This window comes from Dicentrarchus labrax, unplaced genomic scaffold (genome assembly GCF_905237075.1).
Source record: "Dicentrarchus labrax unplaced genomic scaffold, dlabrax2021, whole genome shotgun sequence".
NCBI lineage: Eukaryota > Metazoa > Chordata > Actinopteri > Moronidae > Dicentrarchus > Dicentrarchus labrax.
Genome location: NW_026136724.1, coordinates 19817610 through 19830367, shown reverse-complemented (window position 1 = coordinate 19830367; position 12758 = coordinate 19817610). Strand labels below are relative to the sequence as shown.

The 12758-nt window shown below is 38.3% G+C and overlaps 1 protein-coding gene across 1 annotated transcript; it reads right to left on the bottom strand.

The window, feature by feature from the left end:
- Window positions 1-3131: 3131 nt before the first annotated feature.
- On the bottom strand, window positions 3132-11521 carry LOC127358590 (arg8-vasotocin receptor-like). Its single transcript, XM_051391774.1, has 2 exons — window positions 10351-11521; window positions 3132-5647 (listed from the first exon to the last, which is right to left on the bottom strand). Exons 1-2 carry the CDS (start codon window positions 11309-11311, stop codon window positions 5364-5366), a joined length of 1245 nt encoding a protein of 414 aa, XP_051247734.1. The 5' UTR covers window positions 11312-11521; the 3' UTR covers window positions 3132-5363.
- Window positions 11522-12758: the final 1237 nt, after the last annotated feature.

Sequence of the window (12758 nt, the reverse complement as noted above, 5' to 3'; positions counted from 1 at the left end):
TAGTCGTATTTCTGTCCAAAAAAGAAATTGAAACTTGTGAAGTATGTTTTCCATTCTTTGCATGTTTTTTGCATTAAGAAAATATAACTTTGTCTTGATTGTAAAAGCAACGGTTTGCATAATATCCCAGCAGAGGAACCAGATTATTTTCATTATTTTAAGAGTTATTAGACCACTTGCACAACTTCTCAGTTTGAGAGAAAGTCATCTTGGTCCAGTGTTGGAAATGAAGCAGCTGTTGTCATAAAAAATGCTTCTAGTGCTTAATTTAAGATAAAGTCTTAGTTTTTATAATGCTCTAAGTATGTATGATAATTATTAATATTAGATTCTTATGTAACGTTCATCAACTCACCTTTTTGAGTTATGATAACTTCTAATAAAATTTTAAATTAGAGTTATGGGGAATTAACTTTTCCTGTTTTTTATTTACTACTTTTTTAAAAATTGGTGGCATAAACCGAAGTAGTTTCATAGTATTAATATAAGCCGAGGTTTCCCTCTTTAACCTTTTTATACATTATATTTCTCTCAACGCCCCGAACTCCAGCGTCCTCAGACCCAACAACCAGCAGAGACTCCAGGAAGTTAATGGTCCCAGCCAAGTCGTAACCCGGCCCATAACACCCATATAACGTGTTAATTTGAGGGTTTTTAGAGGCGCTAATAGGCAGATATTCAGACAGTATTACCTCTAGAGTCCATAACTTCTGCTACACTGTAAAAACCTGATGAGTTTGTTTAACTCAAACAGTTTGAGGAAACAGATCAACTTAAATTTATTAACTTTAAGCAGGAATTTTTTTTTATTTGAGTTCAAGTAACTCATTTATTAAGGTTAATTAAGTTAATTGTACTTAAAACTATATAATTACAGTCATTTAAAATGTTAACAGAGATTATCATCAAAATGGTAGCCAATTAATTTTGGGGCTCACATTTTGTGTAATAAGTCAAATGAAAGAAAATGAATCAATTAATAAACTGGAATTAAATCACCATAACTTAAAATAATTGGTTATTACTTAAATTCTTTAGTTTAATTAATGGAAATAAATTACTCAAAAAAAGGGTTAAAGTAAGTTAACTCACTTCTTTTAATAAGATATGTTGTTACAATTTACAGTCGACTTTTACCTAAACTTTAATGCATGCATATGTCATTTACTGTTTATCTATCTGTTCGTACACAGAACTGCAGCCTCTCAGCGTGGCTGTGTTTTCGCTTTGAACCTGGAAGTTTGGTAACTGTGGAGGGGCTTCACCGTCTGGCTTGTTTCAAGTTTTGGGAGATGGCGGGGGGTCTCTGGTTTGAATTATTACATTACTGTGCTCGAGGTGTCGTTTTCTTTCTGTTTGTCAGCTGTTTCACCTCAACTCCTGAGTTACCTGAGTCAGTCTGGATCTCCCTCGAGGTCTCAGTCCTCCATGTAGATGTGAGCCAGACAGAAAAATCAAGACAAAACACACGTTGGAAGGAGGGTGGTTGTGATTGTGATAGGGGTCCTGGTGTGAGAGGGTTAAACAAGGCCACAGGGAACTTGCTGAACCCTCATCTCCGAGGCACTTTTCATAAACGAATCGAGGTAGTTCAAGGAGGAAATTGTAGCTTTTTACCCCCCCCGAACATCACCACCACTCAAGTTCAGATTCTATTCAGCCTCCAGGCTCTCTCCTTGTAAAAGAACTCAATCAAAACCCAGCATATGGATAAAAGGTGTGATTGCTGCACTGACAGCTTTTATTTATTTCCCCTTTTTTTCATTTCAGACAAATCATGGCCAGACAGTTGAAGCCTGGCAGCTCCTCGGTCGGAGACGGAGAAATCAAAGAGCGACACAATCTCTGCATCCTCCTCACCTGCTTCTCTTTTTTATTGTAAGTAAAAAAATAAATTGACTATATGACTTTTTTTTTATGAGTGGCCAGTTGGGGACACTGAAAATCTTTGGGTTTAACGTGGAGGTGTCTTAAACCTGCAGTCTATGTAAAGTCCAGCAGGGGGCAGCTTCATTGGCTGCAATAAAGCGCCGATTGCATTGAGTCTTATGGAGAAATGAGCCAACTTCTCTCTTGATTTATGAGCTTTATTGAAGTAAACAGTTTCCTGAGGAGTTTATGGTCTCAATCTTTAGTTTCAGTCTCCTTTCATACACCATGATGTTCATCTAGTAACTGATGGTCCCATTTAGAGTAAAATAGACCATCAAGGAGGGTATGCTTTAGGGCGGGGCTACCTTGTGATTGACAGCTCATTCTCAGTGAGTCCGTCCAGCTCAACGCACCAAACTCAGATCAAACTGTCAAACTATGCTGATCAGATATGGATCCAGATTCTGTTACTGCGTTGACCATTTATCACTTAAAATCGCTTCAGAAGCATATTTTAGTGGACTGTTTAGCCCTCCTGACGGGTGTTAATGATGCTAATTAAGGTTCTGTTCTTCATATTGGTGATACACTAAATGGGACGGAGCCCATTGGTAGCTAACACCTGTGGTTACCCTACAATTTCATGTCTGGGGTTTGGACTTTAACAACGTAATCCGATACGATTACCTATTACATGTTAAAAAATGTAGTCAGTAACCTAATCCAAGTATCGCTAAATTAAAGTAATTTAAGTACTTTACTTTTGGATTACCTTGACACCAAAATATGTAAATATGAAGGAGAGATAAAATGTCAATTAGTGTCTATAAGACGACAGAACAATGAAAACTTTAAGAAAATCGCAAAACATTTTAAGATTAGGGTCTTGTGCTCAGTCTATTTTTAAAGTTTCTGTATTAAAAAAGGGATAATGCGCATTAATTATAACACAAGGACACTACAAGTCCACTATGTAAATGTGGCAGATTTGGCCATATAAGATAATTTCCATCTGCAGTCTTTGGCAGGTTAATTGGATATCAGAAACATAAAAAAAATACATAGAAAAGTAAAGTTTTTACTAAATGTTACTGTAATCTGTTTCTGTAGCTGTAATGGATTAATTACCTATTTTTGGTATCTTGATTACGTAACTCACTTATGTTACATGTAATCCAAAATTGCTGCTACGAGAAATAGGACAAATTAACGTCTCTTGTTACATAAAATGTGTTGATGCAAACAACAGTCACACGACATTGTGAGGATACAATACATTTATCTTTCTTTACAGCAAATATAGATAACAGAATACATTACATTTATAAAACAACTTTTACAACAACACATACGTGTGAATGAGTCTCTTAATGTGTATTCACAGGATTATATTAAAAGTGCAGTTTTAATTACCATTAATATCGAACATTTATCTTTATCAGTCTTCCATTTAACAGCCAAAGTGAGTGATAATAATATAGCTATATACACTTGAATGAGCTCACATTAGCTTTAATTAATTAAATGTGACTAAAAATAATTACAGCTCAAAACATTCAAGTTACAGATGGAAAAATAACACGGTGCTGCAGATACAGAAGAGATTGTGCTAAATTAAGTTGTTTTTTTTAATGGAAATTACCCAAAATTCCCTTCTTCCAGCTCCTAAAAGTAAATATTCACTCATTTTCTTTATCTTATACGACAGTAAACTGAAATTCTTTGTGGTTTTGGATGTAAACTTGCAAACTTTGCTTCAAAAAGAAAATAACTGGCACAAAAATAGTCTTTAGTACCTTTTTTCTTAAACGTAGTGACTTCGCTGTGATACATTTACGTGCATGTGCGTATTTTAATGCTGCAAATTTAAAGAGATATATTTACATAGTCTGACATGTAACATTAAATATTGAACAAGAATCTGTCTGAAAACTTCTGGCATCATTGCACGCCTTTACAACATCAAGACTGTCGCACATCACGCATTAAAATACACAACGGACAAGAAGCGAGGGAGAGTATTTGAAGTTTCCGTTAGCTTTGTAGCACCGGCAACGTCAACCCGGAAAAGTTTTATATTAGAAATGTACAGTATGGGTCCCCAGAAATTGGGTTAAAAGGTCAAATTCTGACTTTATTTATATCTTTAATTAGTTGGAACTTTTTTGGAATCAGGAAAGCTCAATGTTTAGACGTAATAATTCATTTTGTCATTGATTTGTGTCTTTTGCCGCTGAGTTTATGTATTAAACATGTAAATAACTTCCACAAATCCACTCAAAATTAATAAAAATCAGTCCAAATGGCCATTTTCTACTTGAAATGCCTGAATAAACCTCCAAATCAGGCTATAAGCAGTTGCTAAAACATTTTGTGTACAGGTGATTATGCTTATTAATGCTAATTATGCTAATTGTCCAATATATACAAGTTGGCGTCTGGCCACTTTCTCCCCCATACATTCACATTTCTAACATAACACTTAACATTTCCAGGTGCACAAACATCATAATAAACATCCACAGTCATAATGTGCAACAGGAAATAAACCCCACAACGGTCTATATGGGTGTAAAAGACGTGTATGCTAACGTATGAAAGCCAGTAGTTTGCTCCTCAGTGTGGACAGACGCTCACGACGCTAGCGGTTAAATTACAGTAGACCACTTCACCGAATCGGTGCCTTTTCAATATGTTACGTTACATAAATATGCATGAAAACGCTCTAATAATACATTATATTAAGGAGAAGTTTCTTGCACTTTGTTCTAACTGCAATTTAAAGATGAATCATGTAAAACCTTTAACTAAAAAGCCTTCAACTTGAAATATAATGACTGTAACCTTATTTTTTTGTAGTATTGTGACTTTTATGTCTAATTTAGATATAAAATACTTTCATAAATTCATATATGTTCGTTAAAATATACATTTTAGTTGTGTCCCCACTCAGTCCTGTTACGTCATTTTAGTGTTTTAAAGACAAAAAGTAACTTCTCTCACTCTAGTTTCTGGGTTTTCTATCATAATTATGACTGAGAATATCAATCTTACCTAAATGATCTCTTATTTGTTACCACCATTTTTATTTATATGTTCTTGTGCTATTATCACTGTTGTGTGTTCATGTATTTGCTGAAAACTGGTACGACAAATGTAAAATGTTCCACTTAGAAACGATGTAAAAATAAATAAATAAAACAGCCTGAGACAATGACACATTTTGGATAGCAAAGTTTTAAAAACTTTGGCACCGATCCGGCAGGAGTTGATTTGTTTTGACTGTCAACTACCCCTCAAAAAACCTCCAACTCTGCACTGTGTGAACCTAAACAAACCAACAGTAAAAGTTGCTGTGGAGTAAACTTTTCCACTCTGACTCGGACCAAAGAAAACAATCTACGAGGTGTGACCGCACCCTCGGATGAGATCATACCTTTCCTCTTTCACTGCTACCGGCAGATTAAGACCAGTTTGGTGCTTTCCAATGGTCAGGATGCAGGTGGGTACTGCGGAAAGCTTTTCGGGACAGGGTTGATGTCCCTAAACGGTTCCGAAAGACGTGGACCCTGCAGGCGGGAGAGCAGCGTGGTCCGGCGGATGCTGCTGTCCGAATCCTGGTGGACGAACTTCCTCCTTAGCGGGCGGCAGCACGGCAGGCTGCCGGCGAAGTCGGAGAGGAGGTGGCCGCTGAAGATCATGTAGATCCAGGGGTTGCAGCAGCTGTTGAGGCTCGCCAGCAGGGCGGAGAGCGTCACGGTGGCGTTCTCGGAGTCTACGGAGGGTGGTGGAAACAGAAAAAGATACAGATTTATGAGGCACGCTAGGGGGATGTCAACGGCTAAACTGAGGTTGTTTACTTTTTCTCTCGAGGGACTCGTACTGTAGGTCTGACTCACTGACTTGCCTGTTTGAGTGTTTATTCTCGCCTCCAGACCCAGTTTGAGCCTCTGCTTTCCTTTTCTAAACACTGCACAGGTCTGCAGCTAACAACTGGTTTTATTACAGGATAGTTTGACATTTATGTTGCCAATTGACAGTTAGCTAAACCACAACCTTGGGACAGTTGGGTCAAAGTCTAGGTGAAATGAAAACTTTCATATTAACCCTTTCAAGATCACATCTTCAGTTATATTGTTCCCATATTTGACAATTTATGCCAAAAAAAGTACAAAAAAAATCAATTTCTTTGTATTTTCATGTCGAAATTTAGTAATTTTGTCTTCTTGTGAAACAAAACATGACGCCTGCTTACGTGATTTCAACGAATAATATCAAAAGATTCATCTGTCAATCTGGACACTGGTTTCACAAAACACTGTGTATTGTGAGAGAGGAAATAAAACTTGGTCAAATTTGAAAGTCCAGTGTGTAGGATTTGGTGGTATCTAGCGGTTAAGTTGCAGATTACAGCCAACTGAAAACCACTCGCATCAGTATTTGACGACCTGGGAATGAGAAAGCGCTCCAACAAAGCATCTCCACAAAACACCTAATTTTAAGTTAACGAAAACACAACTAGTTTTATTTTCAGGTGATTATACACTAATGAAAACATAATTATGAATATATTATATTTCTGCCAATAGATCCTGAAATGTTTAACACTGGACCTTTTTTAAGTTAAATAGAAAAGGAACAAATGACAAATAATTCACATTTCTGTCTGGTATACATTTGCTAAAAAATTAGGGCTGTGAATTGGCAATAATCAGTCAACATTATATATGAATTATTATTGTGATAGTATAACAGCAAGGCGACTAGGGACTACAGATTAAAGTTGGCATATTAGCTAACTGTGGCATATTTACATTTAGGTGTAAACACGTTGATTAATGTGCATTTTCTCTGGTAAATAAAATATATAAAAGATTGTGATTTTTAAATAAGACCAGAACTGTGAGATTTGCACTTGTATTTGTCCTTTTAACATCCTACATCATAGCCCTTGGTTTACGTTTACAGTTCTATCTTTCTGGGCTTTAAACACAAAAATCAATTAAGTGTTTTTAAGAATCGATCACGAAACAAAATGTAACAACTTTCTATATTTTCTGACACCCCGTATAAGAAACACGGGTAGAAACTTGTTTTCTGCACAGCAAAATGCAGCTCAATTTCTTGGTTCAAGGACCTGAAAACTTTCTCTGAACAAAGGAGCACAATGATTGAGGCTGTGCACTCGGCGGGGAGTTGATGATATCGCCGCTCTCTAGAGGAGGTGAAAATCATTTTCTATTCCCCAGGATGAGTTTTGTTCTTTCATATCTTTAATGTTCGTACTTATACTTCCATTGAAAATCATGCAGCCACTCTAGGTTGATTATATATGATGTTTTGCCTCACGTCTTTGTCTATTTTGACTCTGAAGATGCAGTAGTTTTGAAATGTTGTAATCTGGATACAAAAACAAGGCAACTGTTACATGAAAAAAGATATGTTTAGTAAAAATTGGGATTATTTGCAGTTTTCTTTAAAAATAAACTGAGCAAAAGACATATTTGATGTTAATAATCTTGATTTCCATTTTATTTTCAAAGCTAACATTGATTATCAAATACACAAACATAAATACTAAATATTTATTTTTTGGTTTTTAATTGCACATTTGATGTTAAAGTAATCAAGTTACACTACTTTAGTTCTGTGATACCTTGATTACGTTTCTGTTTTATCACGCTACGTTTTCTTTAAAATAACCCAACACTGATCTGCTCACACAATTATATAATACACATTGGTGTGTTTTCATTAGCATAAAATCACCTGAAAACAGGCAGAAGCTCCAGAAACCTATTGAGTAACGGTTAGCTTGCCAGCTAGCAGTTAATTAGCGCTGTCACGAAGCTTCCTCCTCCCACGTGTTTCACATCACTTTGTTGTGTGACTGTCTCATTAATCCTGCCTACAAAGCTCAGATTGTCCTCGGGATGGTTTTCCAAACATCCATCAATGAGCACGACACCATAAATCCCATTTAAATATAAAGGAGAGATGTGGGCGGTGATTTAGGGTGACTAAGCTAATGGGTAGCTTGCCTGCTAGTGGTTCACAGACTAGCGCTGTCACCAAGCTTTTCCAGCCCCCACGTTTCATGTGGACGAGTCACTTTAATCCTGCCGCATTGATCCTGCCTACAAAGCGACGAAATGGAGACGTGGGCGGTGATTTTAAAGGTCTGGAATTCAATAAAAACATTTTCAGCTTCATTATCGAGCATTTCGGGGCTAAAAACTGCCCACTTTGGATCTATAATTTAGTTTCTGTTCAGTTTTTCATGCAACAGTTAAAGGTCGAGGTGAATCTGCCCTGAGAAACCGGTTCAATTTTAATTTCACTGCACACAGACAGGAGTGCTTTCTTTGTATTCTGACCAATTATTGTTGGATTGCTGCTGTTAAGAAGTTTCTGACTTCTTTTATGCCAGAAGACGACTGAGAACTCGATGTTCCTCTTAAAAAAAAAAAAAAACTATCTGGCAGGAAAACTCTTCGGAAACCAATGAAATTCTTCAGCTGGGTGAGCAGCTCCTTCAGGATGACTCAGGCTGCAAACTGACTCATATCCTCAACCCCAATGATGTAAAACTACACTAACTGCACATGAGTTTCAATGAAATGCCAAATATATCTATATAATATATCCTTTTGGGGCAAGTTTGGCCACATGCAACTGACATATTTTACACTTTCAGTGCAATTTATGGATTTTTATGTGTTTTTAATCGATAGTTTAAAATATGATGAACATTTTTGGGGGGCTTTTATCCACTCAGACGATCTTTTCTTTGAAGTTTTGGCCACATTTAAAGTGTCAAACTGACATATTTTACACTTTTTCAGTGTCTTACACATTTTTATTTGCTTTTTTTAATTGGTTTTGTTTAAAATGTGATGAAATTGTTTCAAACATAAATTAAAGATGCAGATTTTCTTTGGCTTTTATCCAAGCTACGACTCAGACGATCTATGCTTTGAAGTTTTGGCCACATTTAAAGACATACTTTACACTTTTTTCGTGGGACTTAAACATTTTACATATAATAGATAGTTAAGAAAGTTGTAAATATTCCACACGTGGCAAAAATAGTTTTCGAAGATAAATTAAAAATACAGATTTTTTTTTTTTTTTTTGGCTTCTGTCTCAGGCTAAAAACCTCAGACATGGCAGTCAGTGTAGTGAGACATTCATGTGGTTGTTTTTCCTACTAAAATATTGGCAGGTTGATGTTCTACACAAATACAGCTGCTTTTTCATTAATGGCATGAAAAAAATGTGGAAATATTTTTGCTTCGGTGCAGCACTGACTCAACTCCTTTTATAACCAGCAGCTACCAGACAGCAAGCGATGGCTCCCATATGCCTCCATTGTTTCTGATACAAATGCAACCAGCATTGGTGGAACATCTATTTGACTTAGTTCTTGATGGTTTTTAACTTTTTGGGTCCAGACTGAAATATCTCATAAGTATTACTTCAAATTTTGTGATCCCCTGAGGATGAATCCAAGTTAATTTTAGTCTTTTTCTGTAGTGCCACGTCGGGGTTTGAATTAAATATCTCAACATTTATTGGATTTATTGCCATGAAATTTGCCTCAGACATTCACGTTCCCCTGAGGATGGATTTCAAGAACTGATCTTCTGACTCTTCATCTAGCGCCATCATCAGGTCAATATTTACACTTTTTATGACCAAATAATAATGCTAATGATCCTAATTAGTAACTACTAGCATGCCAACACACTAAACTTAAGATTGTGGACATGGTACACAATATCCCCTTAGCTAAACATTAGCATTTAGCTCAAAGCATAGTCCTCAGGGGACATTCATATCATGGTACAATATTTCTATCTGCTTTTACTTTGAAAATCTCTGCATGAATACAGTAAACTGTACAATTCTGACTCGGAATAATTAATTAAATACTTAATAAATGCACCTATTGTAATTTGGTGACATTTTCTATAAATAATTGGGTTCATTATACAAGATTCTGTCATAATTAACATCTTATATAACTTATTTTAGTTCCTTTTATACAACTAATAGTTTTTAAAAACAGTATATTGCTTTAAGGACATAAACCCTTGATTATTCTGGCATATGTAAATGTTACATTTATAAATTGGCACAACACTTAATCACCTGCTTGGGTCAAATAATCTTAATTACCTTCCAAAATGATTTTAAAAAAATGTCATTTTTTTTTTTTTTTTTTTAAATAGGTGAATTATTCCCCCTCAGGCTGCTAGAAATTAATCAAATTTCGCTCTGATAAACTGCCAAAGGCAATATACATATATTTTGTAATTAAGTTATATGTATTTTAATATGTTGAATAAAGTTTTTTTGTGGCTGGAACACAATTTTGGTGCATAAAGTGAAAGGTTTTACCCTGAAGAGTGGAGCCACAAGCCAGAAACAAACACCATTGGAGATGTTAAAGCTCCTCTGAGCAGGTGGACTCACCGTCCCAGGAGAAGGTCTCGTCCCACACCGACCACATCTGCACGGTGAAGAAAGGCGCCCAGCACACCACGTACGCCACCACGATCACGAAAGTCATCTTCACCGTGCGTAATTTGGCGCGGGAGATGGTGCTGACGCTGCTGACCGAGTTCCTGCCCAGGATCCCGTTCTTGGTGGCCTCGGCCACGGCGCCCACGCTCTTCCTCCTGGTCTTATACTTGAGGTTCTTCCAGATCGTGTGGCTGATTAATCCGTAGCAGAACACGAGCACGGCCACGGGCACCAGGAAGATCCCGGCGGTGATCCAGGTGATGTACGCGCGCAGCCCCCACGGCTCCACGAAGTGTCCCCAGCAGTCGTAGACGGCCGAGCCGGGGTGCACCTCGCTCAGGGAGAAGATGAAGTACTGCGGGGTGCTGAGGACCAGGCTGCACGCCCAGGTGGAGCCGATCATGATGTGCGCACGCTGCGTCGGCTGATGGAGCGTCTGCAGCGGGTGGCAGATGGCGATGTACCGGTCCAGGGTCATCATCACCATCATGTAGGTGGAGGCGTACATGCCCAGCACCTGCAGGTGCTTCACGATGCGGCACAGAAAGTCCGGCCCGTAGAAGCGGAAGGTGATCTCCCAGCAGAGCTGCGGCAGCACCTGGAAGAAGGCGACCACCAGGTCCGCCAGGCTCAGGTGCTTCATGAACAGGTGCATGCGCGACGGTTTCCGCCGGGTTTTGTACATGGCGAGCAGCACGCTCACGTTCCCGACCACCGCCGCGAGAAACGCGAGGCTCAGGACGGTGATCTCGATCTTGGCCACCTCCTCGTTCCGTCCGAACGGGTCGGTGTCGTTCCTCTTCCCGCTGAGGTTCCCGGCGGCGGCGGCGGTCTCCAGCTGCTGCGTAAAGCTGAACTCGCTGCAGTTTCTGCCCGTGCTGTTGTCGGAGCTCTCCGAGGGGAACAGCATGGTGGCCACTTCTCCTCCGGGCGCACGGGAGGGTGGCTGTGCGTTATACCGTCACCACCGGGAGACTGTGGCTGCTCCAACAAAATTACTCCAACATGCACCGGGGGGTTGATCACACGTTGGATGCACCGCTCAGAAACAAAAGAAAGAATTATTGTTCCCACCTGTTGCGCACAGAAACTCCTGGTTTGAAGACCTCAATGCTGCAGATCCAGCCCCTTATAAAGGCTCCTGCCCATGAGACACACACACACACACACACTGTCGTGTCGTCGTCGGTCTCTCTCTCTCTCTCTCTCTCTCTCTCTCTCTCTCTCTCTCTCTCTCTCTTCCTGCCCACCCATTTAACACTCCAGATAAAGTGGAAGCCTGCAGGGACAGAGTCTTTTTTAATTGTTTTTTATCTATCTGTGAAGAATTATGGAAGATAATTTTGCCCAAAATTAAAATGCTAAATGAGAAGCAGGCAAATTGAAAAACGGACAAAGTTATATATTTTATTAATTATTTAGTGTTTTAAATGTTCTTGTGTTTTCCCCAGTTTGGTGAAACAACCTGCGGGTCATATTCATTCCCAACCAGCACATTTTCTAAAATAATGAGCTTTATAAACTATTTCTTCGTCTTTCCATCACTTCCTGTAACGACTGCAACAACAAGATCATCATTTCTAACGTCAGAAAACTCTTGTTTTTGTCCAACAGTCCAAAAAAGCCCCCAAAGATATTACATTTGTAATAGTAATCAAATTTATCACTTTAATTTTGATTAATTTTCAAAATAATGTGCTAAAAATGGAAAGAAAAGACATGTATTTGAGCTATATAACTTTATTTTGCTTATTTTCCTCGTAAATATTGCTACATGTGACATGTTAAATCAACATGAATATTACTGTAGCTCAAGTAATTGCCTAATAATTTCCGCACTTAACTGCAACATTTCTGGAACACATCTCATTATCATCTCATTAACGCCGACTGACTCCCTCACCTGAATGTTGATTCAGCCTTCCACTTGTTCTGACCGTGATATCCTGTGTGTGTGTGTGTGTGTGTGTGTGGCATTTTAATGGTGTTTACGTGGAGATGACCTGATAACCTCGGAGACGGCGCTTGTTTTCTCAGCATTGAGTGAGAAACTAAACTGCTGCTCTGCTGCAGAGAAAGTGGGGGAAAAAAGGTATCAGAAAGGTTTCACAACAACCTCCTGAACTCCTCTTCATTTAGTATATTTTAGTTTATTATCTTTTGTCATTTGACTTAATTAATTCCTTTTATAACCATTAAAACCTGAAGAGCTGCTCGTCCTACTTTTCTTTTATCAGCTTGGTGTGAAATTTGACTTCTGTGTGAGAATGGAGGTGAATACATGGAAACATGCTGACACCAACACATATATGAGGAGAGGAAGAAGAGGGTTATAATTTCAGTTTCTTCTGTTCCTT